General features: G+C 42.5%; 1 protein-coding gene across 4 annotated transcripts in view; it reads right to left on the bottom strand.

Moving 5' to 3' along the window:
- The window catches only part of SP100 (SP100 nuclear antigen), a 99,538-nt gene that overhangs the window by 45,104 nt on the left and 37,642 nt on the right, over positions 1-16,792 (bottom strand). For all 4 annotated transcript variants that reach the window (XM_006935670.4, XM_006935668.4, XM_023259792.2 and 1 more), the window contains exons 2-9: positions 12,678-12,840; positions 11,195-11,363; positions 7,694-7,777; positions 5,371-5,433; positions 4,588-4,737; positions 4,047-4,130; positions 1,088-1,234; positions 317-397 (exon numbers count right to left, since the gene is read on the bottom strand). In XM_006935670.4, the coding sequence (XP_006935732.2) occupies positions 317-397; positions 1,088-1,234; positions 4,047-4,130; positions 4,588-4,737; positions 5,371-5,433; positions 7,694-7,777; positions 11,195-11,363; positions 12,678-12,840 (941 nt within the window). The remainder of the gene's footprint in view (positions 1-316; positions 398-1,087; positions 1,235-4,046; positions 4,131-4,587; positions 4,738-5,370; positions 5,434-7,693; positions 7,778-11,194; positions 11,364-12,677; positions 12,841-16,792) is intronic.

Raw genomic sequence — 16,792 nt, 5'->3', positions numbered from 1 at the left:
AGAAACTAGCTACTTTGAAAAACAAACTCATCATTTTGGAAACCTCTTTCTACTATATAATCCATACATGGATGCATGTATTGATAAAAAGGACCTATCAGGCAATAGGCCTCATCTTCTATAAATATATATATATTTCTTTTATGATTTCTTATCTCCCTTCATTTCCCAAAAAGGTCAAGTGAAATAAATGCAGAGAATGGGATTCCAGGATAAACTGAATCTATCATACAGAATAGGCACAGGGTAAGATGCATCAAACTGTAGCTCTTAATTCAGATTCTTGCAGCCAAAGCCTGCTTTCCCACTGTCTTACCAGGTCCATTTTCCAGTGCTGACGTGGAGGCTTCTGGGGGCTCGTCTCCATCACTGGATTCTGCAGAGTCGCTGCTGATCACTGCACAGAGGAGCAAAACCCTTTAGTTGCAGGTGGGGCCAATGAGCCCACAGAGCAGGCCACACTGTAAAAGAGCACTAGAAAGACCTGGAAGCTAAGTTAACGTAAGGCACCCTGGTCTGTGCTTGCATGCGTATGACTTGTGGGCTGCTCCAGGTTCCTAAACCAAAGGTGACGGAATCCATGCACGGAGGGTGGCTTTGCTCATCCTGCCAACACTCTTCTTTCCCCGCTGTCCTGAGACCTCCTACGCCTGTCCTTATGCTACCTCTATCTTTTTTTCTCAATTTATTTCTTGACTCTCCTCTTGGCTCTGACCATTTCTCTTACTTAGGCCTCTCTTTCTGGCAATGGTATCTCTTTACACCTCTCTTTGTCTTCCATCTCCTCTCATGAATATCTTGGCTCTCTGACTTTTTTTTCCCTTTTCTTCCACATCTACCCCCATACTTTCTTCTTTTCATTTAGAAATAGTCTCCTGTACATTAATACTTAAACCTAACCTTTCTGTCTTTTGGTATTTTTCCAATTACTGGGATTTTCTCCTGCAGAGCTCACTGCCTAACTGGTTCCTCACCCCTTGCCTCCATCCAAGGCCACCCGGACTGCCTCGATGGACCCTGCTGACATGCCCCAGCCCCTTGCCTGGAACCGGTGACTCACATTACACACTCGTACAGTCATACTTACCTATTATGTCAGAGGCCTGGTTACAGTTGGTCTTCGCTTGGGCTTGCTGATCAACTGTCAAGTTAAAAAATGGCTTTTCCTTCTTTATATCCACCAGATATACAGAACAGGAATTTATTTGGATCCCATGGCCTGGTAGCTCTACTCCTGGATCAAATTGTAATAAATGAAGAATTTTCATTTGTCTCCCCCAAAGGGAGTAAACATGCTTTACTCCTATTGATAAGTCCTTCTCCCTGTAAATCCACTGCAGGGATGAAGCTTCACCCCCCACCCCTCTCCCTTCCTGCTGCTTAACTGTGTCCCTTCCTCTGTGCCTGTCTGGATTCTGGGCTTTGGAGGTTTTTTGTTTTTATTTTCTCTTCCCATCCTTTTATGAGTTACTTTTTGCTCTTTTAAAAATAAGAAGTATATTGGGATACCTGGGTGGCTCAGTCAGTTAAGCATCTGATTCTTGATTTCAGCTCAGGGCATGATCTCACGGTTCATGAGTTCAAGCCCTGAATCAGGCTCTGTGCTGTCAGCTGGGGCTTCTCTCTCTCCCTCTCTCTCTCTCTACCCCTCCCTGCTCACACACTCTCTCTATAAAATAAGTAAACATAAACAAGTTAAAAATTAAAATTATATTTTCTGTATAATGTACATAGATAAAAATAAGCAAATCATAAATTTTGAATCACCACAAAGTGAGCATATCTGGGTAACTATCACTCAGGTCCAGAAATAAAAGATTACTAATACCATGGAAGCCTTTTAGTGATGGCTTCCACTCATTGTCTCCATCATGTAATTCAAATTAATCACCACTTTGATTAGTAATTCCACTGATAATTAATTTTTGTCAGTTCCAAAATATACACAAGTTTGTATAAATAGAATCATGCCTTTTCTCTCTCATTTGCTATTTCTCTGTCTTTCTGTCATGGGGCAGGGTGATCAATTCACATCCCTTTCTCAGCATTATATGTGTGGTAGTCATCTGTATTCACTTTGCTTTTTCACTGCTGTATAGTATTCCATTGTAGAAATAACCCATTAAAAATAAAACCATAAAAATGAATTTGTGCCATTTCAAGATTTTAGTTATTATGAATAGTACTGACCTTATATGCATTTCTTTTAGTTTTTTTTGAACAATGTGCATTTCTGTTGGTTTCTGTTGAGGAATGCAATTGCTGAGTCACAGGCTATGTGTATTTTCAACTTTGAAAGAGTATACCAAACTATTTTCCAAAAGCATGTGTAAAGGCAGAGATATAATTGAGAGATCTAGGAAAATTCAAGTAAAGAAATGGAATTTGGTGTGGTGGGAACTTGGTGGAAGGGAGGATGAGGGGGGAATATGCAACTGCATGGGAAGTATCCTTCAATACTCCATACCAAGCTGTGTTGACCTCATGCTGAGGGCCACAAGAAGGCACTGGGTTTAAATAGGAAAGACATATGAACTGGTTTGCATTTTTGATATGCCCATTGAGCTGAAGTGTGGAGAATAGATATGAGGGGAGCAAGACAGGGAGGAGGCCAGCAGGAGAGTTCCTCTGTTTGAAGTGAGAAGTGATAGGAATCTGGATTAGAGTGAGCATCCTGGAGATGGAGAGAAATGAGCAAGTTGGACATATTTTAAAGTTGGAATTGACAGAAGTGGCAAATAAAGTCAGTTGTTTTAATCCACTGAATTTGGGGATTGTTTGTTACACAGCAGTAGATAACTGATACAGCCTCCAAATAGAGAGAGCTTTCAGATCTTTGAATACAAAAATTTAGGCACTTGAAGGGACGAATCTAGACAGCAGGTCCAGACTGGAGATGTGTGTGTAGGAATCCATAGATCACAGATGATGACTGAAGCCATGGAGAAATGAAATGCCTGGGTAGATGCTTATTTTTATCTGAGGGGGTTAGAAGGCCATTTTGGTCATGGCAGACACCTTACCCTTCTCAACGGTCTTAGAAAGGGCCCTTTGTGCTTTCATTCCAGTGACTGACTCTTCAAATTGGACAATGTCTTGATTTGTCTTCTGTGTCATCAGTTGGTCCACTCTTCACCAGTTTTTCATTTATGGTCCCTTAGCTCATCCTCTACATAGTTCTCTCTATGCCTCCTCCCATTTTCTCTATTTACTGGTATTCATTTCCTTCTGTATATTTCTCTATGATGCTCTTTTTCTCAACAATTTTTTATCACTGTCTCCCAGGGCCCAGCAGTGTCTAGGATGGGGCAGGGGAGGTTGTGAGGGCACAAGAAACCAAGAGTAAGATTTTCTTTACATGTGCCCCAGGGCCTCGCTGCCTCCCCCGAAAACTGGCCCTGCTGTCCTCCACCTGATTTTTCATCCATTCTCTGTTACATTTTCTACTTTCTCCTATTCTTTGTTTCTTAATTATTAAAGTGCCTCTTCTATACTGATTTTTTTCTTTCTATTCATCTTCCCCATCTCAAGCATTCCAATGATCATCAAAGTTCTCCCCCTGTGCCACTGTCCCCTGCTCCAAGTCCTTCCATCCGTCACTTCTTTCCTACAAGTCCTTCACTGGGGCTTCCGTACTCACAAACTGACCAGCAGCATCACGCATGGCTTCCATGCTTCTGCTACAACTTCTGAAAAGCAAGTTGCAAATTACTCCTTTTCATCAACTCCACAAAGTGGTACTGTTTGGATTCCATGCCAATTTATCTAAAACCTATGTAGTTCATGTACTTTGCCACCAGTGTTCCATGGTTCACTTTTTCATATTTTCTCTCCTCACATCCTCTCTTCAGGGACACCCCCTCCATTAAAGACCTGAGCTCTGTTTCCTGCTTGCTTACTTAAAAGTAGTCAGAGGCTGTGCACAAGGCTGTGGGTCTTGGATAGGGCCAGAGAGGTGGTTGGTAGAAAGAGAAAAGAGGAAAGCTTTTTTTCTCATGGAAAAACAAGGATAGAATTAGAATATTGGTAGGAAAAGTAACAATTACTTTCTTTATCACAGGGCAATGTGCTGGGTGTCTCTTCTCTTGTATCTCCATTATTCACGTGGATAGGTGCTTGTTCACAGGACTCTGAGGATAAAATAGACCACAGCTGAGGCCTGACAGAGGGACCTTATTCTGCCCATTTCCATTTTGCATCTCACCTGACTTCTCTTTTCTTCTCATGTTTCTACTGTAGCTTGTCTGCATATATTGCCACCTTCACCTCATGAAAGTGTCTGTGCTTCAGTGATTCTGTGGCCAATCTCTCCCTGACTTCTTTTGACTTTTCTTTCTGTCTCTCTTCCCTGATTAGGTACTGCAGAATTTCATCCTTTGTCTCTTTGTTAGTCCTTCCTAACTTTTCTTCCTCCAGGTCTCTCCCATCAATATATTAGCCTCCACTACTGCCCCCTCTATGTCTGCATGAGTTTCCCCTTCTTTGTTAATAGATATTTCCTTGGGTTGTGCAAGACTCCATTCTCTACCACCAGCAAGGACTCCTTGGCCTCTCTATGCTCATGCAAACCCAGGCAATCAGTCTTACCTGCTGGCTCAGACTCTTGGACACACTCTTTATTTGCTTCTTGGCTTTCTAGTGCATCATTTTTGTCACTCGTTGTATCTTTTCTGTTTGCATTTATCTGTTCTGTTTCACAGAGGTTCTCCAAGAGTCCATTTTCAGGTGGGGTTGTACCTAAACCATGTTTTGATTCATAGATGTTTTATTCTCCTCTATATCAATCAGGGCCCAACAGGAAAATACAAATCGCTCTAGCTTTTACAGCAGAGGGAATTTAATCCAGGGGGTTGGTTTATGCAGTTGAAGGAACAGCTAAGAAGTCCAAATAAAAGAATGCAGGAACCGGAAGAATATTTAACAGTAAGCTGTGGGAGGGCCGGAGGGTGAGCCCAGAGGCCAGGATCAATGGGTGGATAGAAGCTGGCCCCTAGCTGGCCTGCTTGGTGGGAAGTGGTATCATGGGCGAGATGCAGCCGTTGCCAGAATTATGGACAGATCCGACTTCTCCCTTGTTCCTACTCTCCAATCTCTTGTTAGTGCCCCATGTCGGGAAGCCAGCAACAAAAGGAGCTGGCAAGTAAGTCCACAGGGGACAGTGTCCAGAGATAGAGGGCAGAGCAGAGCAGCGGAAGGTAAGGAATGAATTCCAGGGCAAACACCCCAGGACTTCCTTGGAGAAATTGCAGAAGGAAAGATGGACATTCTGGGTAATCAGCGATACAAAGAAGCAGCCCCCACCCTTCTAGCACATTCCAGAATGGAACGAGAACAGCAAGGGATCACAGAATACAGTCAACAGGAACAGACCGTTGTAAGATGAGGACTGTGGGCACGACCAGGTCAGGCTTCGATATGAGTTTTCACCAGTTCCTAAGGGGAAGAAATTGAAAGTTTCTTTCAGAAACTGAAGTATGGTCTGTGCTGTTCTTCCCTAATCCCCCTTTTTATAAAGTAGGAGGTGAAGATCCCCTCCAGGTATCAATACAGAGGCCATGTGGGCTTGGCAAATCCCACACAACTCTTGTAGTCAGACCCCAGATGGCAGAGTGGAGGACAAGGGTCGCCCACATCCCAGGCTACGAGGGCCTCGTTCAAGCCGTCTCACTGCGTGTCCTACACGAGGTACTTAAGTAACTGGAGATGGTTGATCCTGACTCCCGTGGCCACAGTGATGCCACCTCTGCTTCCAGAGCTGCCTTGACCAGCAGACTTACCTGGGTTCTTACAAAGTTCTGGGGCTTTGTCCCTACCTCCTCTCCCTCCACACCCTCCCTTTTCACATCTGTTCAGTCTATCTCGTTGGCCTGTTCATGAGGATTCTGGGTCTGATTCTCCCATTTTTGGTATTTTTTTTTTCTGTATCTTTCTCTGCATATATTTCCCAATTTTTGTCTCATGTTTCTGTCTTTTTCATTAGATTACTGGAATGGCAGTACAGGGTTATTAATGCAGACTCTGTCACAGCCAAAAGGTAGAAACAACCATCACTGACTGAGGAATGAATAAGCAAAATGTTATATAGCCATACAAGGGAATACTAACCACTAATAAAAAGGAATGAAGGACTGATTCATGCTACAACATGGATGAACCTTGAAAACATCACACTGAGTGAAAGAAGCCAGACACAAAGTCCATGTTTGTGTGATTCCATTTACATGAAATGTCTGGAAGAGGTAAATCCAAAGAGACAGAAACTGGATTAGTGGTTGCCAGAGGCTCGGGAAGAGGGGCATAGGGAGTGACACGGAGCTGCCTTCTAAGGTGATCCAAATATGTTGGAACTAGATAAACGTAGTAGCTGCACAACATTCTGAACGCACTAAATATCACTAAACTGTGTACTTTAAAATGGTTAATTCTCGGGGTGCCTGGGTGGCTCGGTCGGTTGAACGTCCGACTTCGGCTCAGGTCATGATCTCAAGGTTCATGAGTTCAAGCCCCGCGTCGGGCTCTGTGCTGACAGCTCGGAGCCTGGAGCCTGCTTCCAATTCTGTGTCTCCCTCTCTCCCTGCCCCTCCCCCGCTCATGCTCTGTCTCTCTCTCTCTCTCTCTCTGTCAAAAATAAACATTAAAAAGAAAAAATTTAAATAAAATAAAATAAAATAAAATGGTTAATTCTATGTTATGTGAATTTTACTTCCATCAACACACACACACACACACATACACACACACACACAGACTCTGGGTTCAAAATGCCTGCCTGGGTTCATCCTTGCTCATCTGATTCCAGGCTAACTGCCCACAGGGTCTGCAAAATGAGTACATAAACAAGGCTAACCTCCAGTGGCAGCCTGGGCACTGTCAGGCTACAAACCTACAACGGTCAGAGCAAATGTTTAATCAATGAGGTGTTAGTAACATGGGTATTTCGGGGCACCTGGGTGGCTCAGTCAGTTGTGTCTGACTCTTGATTTTGGCTCAGATCACGATCATTGTTTGTGAGATCGAGCCCTGTGCTGGGCTTTGTGCTGATAGCACAGGGACTGCTTGGGATTCTCTCTCTTCTTCTCTCTGCCCACACCCTCCTCTTCCCGTGCACTTTCTCTCTCAAAATGAATAAACAAGCTTTAAAAAAAAATAACATGGTTATTTCGATTCTTTTAACCCTTTCTTCCCTGTTTTCATTTCCCTTCCTTCTCTCCCTCAAAGTGCCCACATCCTCCCCTCCACCTCTGTACCACTTCCTCTTTTCTGTGACTGGCATTCTCTGAATAGCATCTTGAACAACATCCCCCACATTGAAATTGGTCCCATCTGCCATCATTTAATATTGACCATGGGCCCAGTTCTTAGCCCTTCACAGCTTTACACTGATCTTCTCCTATAGGGGCCTTTCTAAATCACAATTACTTCCTGGTAGTTAATCTGCCTAAATCTGGTTTTACTGACACACTGGGTTTCTGTCCCTTCATCTTGGTTATTGGGCCAATAGTCTCTTGTCATAGCTACTCCTCCAGGATTTTGCCTCTGGTTAGATGCTCACACAAATACCGCTCCTTGCCTTCTCCTTGGTCCTTAACATTTCTTTCCTGATTCCCCAAATCCACTCAGGACTCGGGCCTGAGTTCCCTTTCTCCTTTTCTTCTTTGCAGATGAGAATCGGTATTTATCAGGTTACAATCACCTTGTTCAAGGCTCAGTTGGATATTAGGACTGTTCACCGCCTCTTCTCCATCACTTTCTTGGTAACTAAGTTTTTCTTGGATTGCTGAAGAGAGGGAGACAGAGGAGGCAATTAGGGATCCCCATCAGAGACCAGGAACAATACCTCAATATTGCACAGTTACCAGCTCCCATCCCCCAAGCTCAGTGTCTCTGATCCTCTTTGTAAAATTCCCCCATCATCCCTGGGATAGAAAAGAGAACCCCCAGCAAGAGAATCTATGTTTCTCACACAGAAAGGAGCTCCTCCAATATAAGGATAAAGGAAAACATCATGATCCTATTAGCCTTGTAAAAGAATTTGTGGATGGCCAGGAAATGCATGTATCAAAATAAGTAAAAAGACTGAAATGTGTTTCTGAACTGTTCAAACTGAAAGGAAGAAACAGGGATTTCCTTGGGAGATGAGCTAAGCTCCTAGAGAGATCCCTGGGTATGAAAGAGAAAGCCCAGCTACTTTAAAGATGCTGCTAGACAAGAGGAGGGTTGGGGTACGGAGGGTGAGGGCTTCCCAAAGGCACAAAGCGGGGACACCAGGAGGAATGAGACAGACCTCCCAGGGGCCCAGGTCCCGGGAACAAAGGACACTCCGCAGCTCTGAGCACTGAGCAGACTGCAGTGCTGGAGGACGACCTCAGACACCTTCCCCGTGGGCTCCGGGCTCCGGAGGCTGGGACACCAGCCCAGCGCCCCTGCCTGCGGGTGACCCAGCACACGTGGGAGGAAGGAAATGAACCAGGAAGCCTGGTAGGGAGGGCTGTCTGTGGGGAGTCCAGAGAGGAGGGGGCGCCAGGGAGGAGGGGACCTGCTGCCTCAGGGCTGATGATGGGAGCTCCTCCTGGGGCAGCGCCAGTGGGGGTGAGTTCCACTGGACGGTGGGAGCCACGGGTGCTTCGTCATCCCAGGACGTGGCCTTGGATCCTGGGAAAACTAGGTGGAAGATAGGAGAGAACAAAGGGAAAGGTGAAGGGGGCCTGTGCGTGGAGGGTCCCATGGGGGCTCAGGGGCCTCTGAGCACCAGATGAAGGTGCGAATTGGGGCGCAGGAGAGAGTGCCACACTCGGGCCACAGCCCCCAGAATCTTGGCTTTGGGTCGCTGACCGACAGCTCCCGGGGACAACAGGGTCCAGGAGGTGACAACTGCCACCTCCGCAGGGACAGGTGGGCAGCAGCGAGTGTAGGTGCGGGTCACCCCAGCTCGGGGAACCCTGGAGACTAACGCGTGTGATGTGGACAGTGAACCTGGAAGGGGGGGGGGTCCCTGCAGTCCACGGAGAGGATCAGAGCCCCTGAGATGCAGGCAGTTGACAGGTAACTGCCATTCCCTTAATTCCCATGGCCCGGGGCATCCTGGTTGCAAATGTAATATTGACTTGAAATTTCTGATGAGGTATTTAATTTCCTTTATTCCATTTCTAACTGTACTGACTTGCTGTAGAAATTTTGTTCTCAGATAAGGTTACTGGTGACACAAATCAACAAAGCACATGCTTTTTAATTTTTTCCTTGCTTATAAAACTGTTGATATCTCTTTATTGCCTATTAATAAACTTCTAATTTCTTAACTTTTACTTTCTTTGAAGAAAATCTTCTTCAAACTTATCTCTCACAAATCAGGTCCACAGTCTGCTTCTCACTCTCTGAGACAAATTTGTCTTTGTTTTTTTTTTTTTAATTTTTTTTAACGTTTATTTATTTTTGAGACAGAGAGAGACAGAGCATGAATGGGGGAGGGTCAGAGAGAGGGAGACACAGAATCTGAAACAGGCTCCAGGCTCTGAGCTGTCAGCACAGAGCCCGACGCGGGGCTCGAACTCACGGACCGCGAGATCATGACCTGAGCCGAAGTCGGATGTTTAACCGACTGAGTCACCCAGGCACCCCATCAAATTTGTCTTTGTTTTGAAGACACGCTGGACCCTTGGACACTCCATGCCTGATCCCATAATGCCAGCCCTCCTCAGGACATGTGAGCCTTCTTATGATGTGTCTCTCCCTTATTTGGAGAACTCCACTGACACTAAACTCTGTTGAAATAAAAGGTTTTCTAGGCAAGTAAAAAAATTATACATAGACACACACAAGCATTCTCTTAACTCTTGCAGGCCTTAAAATAAATGAAAATAAAATCATTTAAAAAATAAAATAAAAAATCATGCTTTCCCAGGAAAAAAATCGAGAAACCTTTAGTTTTGTAGAACATCTGGCAGAGCATTGTTTTTGTGATTATTTGAATAATGTTTGTTTCACCCCGAAAGACTTAATAAAACCAATTCTCCAAGACACCTGGGTAGCTCAGTCAGTTGACAGTCCAACTTCGGCTCAGGTCGTGATATCACGGTTTGTGAGTTTAAGCCCTGCATCAGGCTCTGTGCTGACAGCTCAGAGCCTGGAGCCTGCTTCCGATTCTGTGTCTCCTCTCTCTTCACCCCTCCTCTGTTCTCTCTCTCTCTCAAAAATAAATAAATATTAAAAAAATTAAACAACAACAACAATTCTCCTTCTTTAAGGGTAAATTTAACCTTGGGTTAATTTTCTGGCTCGTTACTCTGGAAACCTAATCAAGGTGGCCTCTCTCCTGTGTTATTAGGCCAACATCAGCCTACTTAAAACCTAGTGTAGGGGCACCTGGGTGGCTCAGTTGGTTAAGCATCTGATTTCTGCTCAGGTCATGATCTCACGGTTCATGAGTTCAAGCCCCACATCGGGCTCTGTGCTGACAGCTCAGAGCCTGGAGCCTGCTTTGGATTCTGTGTCTCCCTCTCTCTCTACCCCTCCCCTACTTGCAGTCTGTGTAGCTCTCTCAAAAATAAAATAAGCATTAAAAAATTTTTTTAAAAAGCCCTCGTTTAGCCCTAGTTTAGGGTTAAAAATGACTGTAAAGTGCATGTGGATTGGGAGGGATTATCTGGACACTACAAAGCACACTCTGGTCTTCCTTCAGTGTGGTGACTCTTTTAACTCTCCTTGTCCCTTGTGAGGTCCCTGAAACTTGCAACTACAGCACTGTTACATGAGATATTGATACCCATGGGCATGGTGCTGCTAAGCCAGGGTGGGTCCTTTATCCACAGCTAAGCTGACAGTTGAGTTGGGTAGTAGTCAACTTGGTGGACTGCAGTGTGGACCACTGCAAGGAGTCCCACAGAAGAGGAGCAACTGCTATTGGCCTGTTGGGATGCTGTATTTCCTATAATGTGTCCTTCTAAGTCAATCTGATGCCATTTGCCTCTGGTTATCCTGTGAGTCTAAAGGCCTAGTTAAGCAGACCTCCAGGTGGGTGTTGTACCATAGCCATTATACCATAAGCTTTAAGAAGGCTCATGATTTGTGTTTTCCTATATCCTCACTGCCCGGCACTGTATGTAGCAAATTGTAGTGGCTCAATATACACCTGTCCAAAGAAAAAAAGAAAAAAAGAAAAAATATAAAACATCAAAAGGTAGATAATAAGCCTAATTACCATTTTCGAAGCTCTTATAAATGTGATCTAAATCAGGGTATTCTTGCATGTTGACATCGCTGAACAATGCTTCTAGAAGTGGCAGGTCAAATGTCTTCTCCAGCTCATTTAGAACGTTATACACCACTCTTTGTACAGGGACCAGGTTTCTACAAGAATCTTGACAATCCTTAAAAAAAATATTGAATAGAGAAAATATAAATACAGATTTCCAAGTTACAGAAGAGCCCCCAGAAAGTGATTTTATGGGTAATGTATTCCAGGTTCCCTCCATAGGTACCTTCTCATATAAAGTTTTAGAATTTCTACATATTTGTATGTAACTCCTTCCTCCTTAAAAATATTCACTTGTAAAACTGATCTCCTCACTGTCATTTACATTAGATGTGAGAGCACCTATGAAGAGTAACAGTTTCAAAGCTAAATAATATGTAGCCCTTTAAGAACCTGGCCAGATGCTTTAGGAATACATGTTTAGGAATGATGAGCAGCTGTCCCGTTACATGCACAATCCTTGCCTTTTCCCCAGGACTGACTTGGCCTTAAAGAGCTCAAGGAAAGCAGGTGACAGTTCTCCCCTTTTGTGAACGTGGCCGTAGAGAAAGCATATTCATAGGGCAAAGAGAAGACTTGCATTGGGGCACCTGGGGGGCTCAGTCAGTTAAGTGTCCAACTCTTGATTTTGGCTCAGGTCATGATCTCACGGTTCATGAGATCGAGCCCCTAGTCAGGCTGTGTGCTGACAGTGAGAAGCCTGCTTGGGATTCTCTCTCGCCCTCTCTCTTTGCCCCTCCTCCGCTTGTGCTTGCTCTCTCACTCTCTCAAAATCAATAAAGAAACATTAAAAAAAGGAAGACTTGCATCTCTGTATCTCCATTAATGCCTACTACTGAAATTCACCCAAATTCCAAGACTCCAGGGGTACCATTAAAAAAAAAAGAGAAAAAGAAAAAAAAGGAAAAGAACCCTAATAACTGAAAACTGCTGGAGAAAGAATAACAATCATCAATTCCCACATTTTGTCCTAACAGGACACCAGTTTCCTGTAGGCTTTAATGTTTTCAGATCTAAGGACTCAAACTGATGTCCATTGAAATGTGTTAATTATTATTCTATTAAATTAACTCATTTACGTTACACAGCAATTCATTAAAATTACCTTTAATTCTTAGTTTATGCTATATTCTATGCATTCCTGCAAGGCATTACGCATCTCTGGAGAACTCCTGGTTCAGATCCAAGTCCAGCGGGCACCATGGAGCTCCAGTCCCTAAGTGAGAAGCAGGGCTGCCTCTGGTGATGACTGATTCTCCTTTCACTTTTTGCCTCATAGGAAACACTTACAACAATACTTGGAAAGGCCTCCCACTCATAGGAGACTCCTCAGTCAGCCAGTTGTGCTTGATGTTTGCGTCCAGGGTATTAAAATACAATTTCATTTGGGGCCAGTTTACCATATCGTGACATAACATACGTCACTTACTTCATACATTTTATTGGTGATGAGTTCACGGTCACGGAGGCATTCAAGGAAAGGAAATGTCTTTTTTATTGCATTTGAAATCTCCACCTTGTGTCTTTTGAAGTGTTTGAATACAGTCTCGTAGATGAGTCTGTCATCGATGCTCTGGTCTTCTGCAGACACCCTAGGAAGGAAGGATACCATATGAAAACGGTCATCGAGATTTCCAAGATGTTTGTAGTGGCTGTAAGATTTATATATAAAGGATAAGCTGTGAAAAACTAACGTATATAAGTTAAGTGGTCCCGAGTAGAGACAGGATACATGGAATTAAAGCAATAAGCAAAGATATTATGAAGAAAGCATGAGGGTTAAGAAAGACTGAAATAAAAGAAAAAAAAAAAAGAAAGACTTAAATGCAGGATTGAAAAAGTCTGTTCCAGTCCGTCTGGATCAAAGCCATTGTAAAGATATCTTCACATATCTGAAATATTTTTGTAATTAAAAAAATTAAATTTAAACAAAATTGAGATATAGTGAACAGAGGAATGAAAAGCAATGGAATAAACCACACTCAAATAAAACAGTTTTGAAAAAAAAAGAAAGCAATGGACTAAAAATCTAACCTTGAAAATACTTCCTAACTAACAACTAAGAGAAAAATAATATCAGAAAGAAAAAACAAGCTGTCCCCTTTCTGATGTAGAGCTGTTAAGAGAAATGCCATCCTGCTAATATTATAAAACTAGTTTATAAAGGATAGGATGTGGTTAATAATGATATGACACAGTATAAATTGATAATTTCACAAGAATATCAAACATTTCTCCTGGGACATCTGCCCTGCTTTGTGTTAATATAAATCTGTCTGCGCTAGTGAATCTTTTCAGGCACCTGAATTTCAGAAATCACTGATGTTTCCTGTGAAATTAATTTTAAACTGGAGTCTGTAATTCCAGTTGTTAGTTGATCATTTTATTGCTCTGATAATAATGTTTTAATCAACATCTTGTATCATGAAGACTCAGAAGCTTTCTTTGTCAAACCAGAAGAGAATCATTGCCACTTCCCAGTACTTAGCGTGCCTCAGGGAATAATGATGTCACATTATTGTGAAACATCCCTGAAAAAACAAGTTTCAGTTCAAAGACTGCAGGTTGAAAAGAAGCATGTGTCTTGTCTTTTATTAAAAACCCTGCTAAAAATGATAATAAAGAAATTGGATTCACACTGGCAAGGAGAATCGTTGGGCAATGAGAACAAGAGAGATTTCCATCAAAATCCGTAGACAAAAGTGGGCAGAGGGGGGCTAATTGCTGTTGTAGGTGAAGGATGCTCCCAGAGGTCAGAAAAACAACTGGTTTGCCCTGAAGAACCCTGAAGAGGCAGTGGAGATCACAAGGGATGGTGCTGGAAACTTACGTGTTAATTTAAAAATGGCAAATAGAACAGTGTACGTCTAACCTCTCCACCTGCAAGCTGACCCCCTGGATCCAGGCAACCTCTCAAAGGCAAACATTGCTGACCTCTCCATCACCATGTGCGAATTTAGCCTGTTACCGGATTTCACGTACATGGAATAATCATACATCATGTATGCTCTGTGCCTGACATTTGCTCGTTACCCATGCTGTTGGATGAATAGAAGTCTGTTCCTTTCTGTTGCTGAAGGTATTCCATTGTGTGGACCTATCACAATCTGCTTATTCATTTTCCTGTTGATGGTTATTCAGATTGATTCCAGTTTGAGACTTGTGTGAAGAAAGCTGCTGTTCTTGTAGGCATCTTTTTACGGCATGATGCTTTCGTTTCTCTTGTGTAAATAACTAGGAGTGCGGCATGGTGTGAATATGCTTAGCTGTTTTAGAATCTGCCAAACTGTTTTTTAGAGCCTATTAGATATAGTTTTCCTAATTTAAGCCACTCTCATGTGTATGATGTGGTATCTTAGATAGTTTTAATTTGTATTACTTTAATGATGTTGAGCACACTTTCACACATTCATTGGCAATTATGCATCTTGTTTCCTAAGGTGTCTGTTCAAGTCTTTGACCGATTTCTATTGTTGAGTTATCTTTTACTACTTACTGATGTGTAGCAGCTTGTCTCATATTATGGAAAGAATTGTTTTGTTTGATTTATGTATTATGAACATTTTCTCTCAGTCTGTGATTTGCTTAACCATGTGTTTTGGTGAGGAGAAATTTTTTTTTTCAATATATGAAATTTATTGTCAAATTGGTTTCCATACAACACCCAGTGCTCATCCCAAAAGGTGTCCTCCTCGATACCCATCACCCACCCTCCCCTCCCTCCCACCCCCCATCAACCCTCAGTTTGTTCTCAGTTTTTAACAGTCTCCTATGCTTTGGCTCGATGAGGAGAAATTTTTAATTTTGATGAAGCCAAATCCATCACTTTTTTTCTGTGGTAAAAACCTTAAGGTACTAAGAAATCTTTGCCTATCACAAGTTAATGAAAATATTCACAGAGCAACTTACAATGTAGGCATGGGTCTATTTCTGGACTTCTTATTCTGCACCACTGATCTATTTGTCTATCCTTATGCCAACAGCATATTGGCTTACACAGTGTAGCTTATAGAAAATCTTGAAGCCAATTTGGGAAAAATTGTCTTGACTTTTCCAGGTCTTTTGGCTTTCTATATATCTCTTAAAATCATTTTGTCAATTTCTACAAGAAAAGCCTTTTGGATTTTTATAGGGTTTGCTTTGAACCTATAGATAAATTTGGTAACAACTGATATCTTAATGATATTGAACTACAATCTGTTAACACTGTATAGCTCTCCATTTATTTGGTTTTCTTTAATTTTGTCTAGAAATGTTTATAGATTTCATAAAGAAGTCATATACATCTCTCATTAAATTTACTCTTAACTAAGAATGATATTGCTTTTTTAAAACTGGCATTGCTTTAAATGGTATTGCTTTTTAAATTGCTTGTTATAATTGTATGGGAATAAACTAATTTTCAAAAACGTTAACCACGTATTTATAAGCCTGCTAAATTCTTGTATTCTAATAATGTATTTATATATTTCTTTTGGATTTTAAAGAAAATAAAGAATCAAGTAAAACCCCTTTACTTTTTTTCCCCCAACAATTATTTCTTTTTCTTTCTTATTGTAATGGTTAGGAGTTTAGACACAATGTTGAAGAAAAGTGGGGAGAATGGACTACCTTGTCTTGTTTCCAATCTTAAAAAAAAAAGCACTTAGGGGGCACCTGGGTGGCTCAGTCGGTTAAGCATCGACTTCGGCTCAGGTCGTGATCTCGCAGTTCGTGAGTTTGAGCCCCACATCAGGCTCTGTGCTGACAGCTCAGAGCCTGGAGCTTGCTTCGGATTCTGTGACTCCCTCTCTCTCTGCCACCCGCCCCCCACACTCATGCTCTGTCTCTCAAAAAATAAACATTAAAAAAATTAAAGAAAACAAGTACGACTGATATATTAATAGAAAAGATAAGATGGGCTCATATAAAATGCTAACTTAAAACCAGACAAGGTAGAAAAAGAAGGAAAAAAGAAACAAAGCAAGTGTAATGAATAAAAGAACAATAATGTAGATGGTAGATATTAATAAATATGTAAATAAGTATTTTCAGTATGAATGGTGTAAACGTTCTAATTCAAAGCAGAGATTGTTGGTGCAGGAGCTAAGACGGTAACATAGTAGGAGAACCCTAGGCTCATCTTGTCCCTTGAACACAACTAGATAACAAATCATTCTGAAAACCCAACAAGTCAGCCTGAGGGCTGACAGAACACACTGAACAAGTAGAGGGAGAGAAGAGGCCACAGTGAAGAAGGTAGGAAGTGTGGAGACATGGTTTGGGGGAGAAAGGGACGGTGGGATGCTGCAGAGGGGAGAAAGCCCTGGTTGCAAAGAAAGTGAGAGAGGAGCACACAGAGATGAGCACAAGGAGAATACTTCCTCAGAACCGTTGGCTGGGGAAAAGAGAGGGGCTGATTTTAGTGAGTTCTTGCAACCAATGGGGCTTGAAGTGAACTCCAGTGAGTTTTAAAGGTCTTTGGGCACGGCTGGGATAGAGCCTTGAGGGGACTGCCCTGCTCCCGGAAAGGAGGCAGGGAAACAATACCGGGACAGACAGCAC

Source organism: Felis catus, chromosome C1 (genome assembly GCF_018350175.1).
Source record: "Felis catus isolate Fca126 chromosome C1, F.catus_Fca126_mat1.0, whole genome shotgun sequence".
Lineage (NCBI taxonomy): Eukaryota > Metazoa > Chordata > Mammalia > Carnivora > Felidae > Felis > Felis catus.
This window is presented reverse-complemented; position numbering and strand designations above follow the sequence as displayed.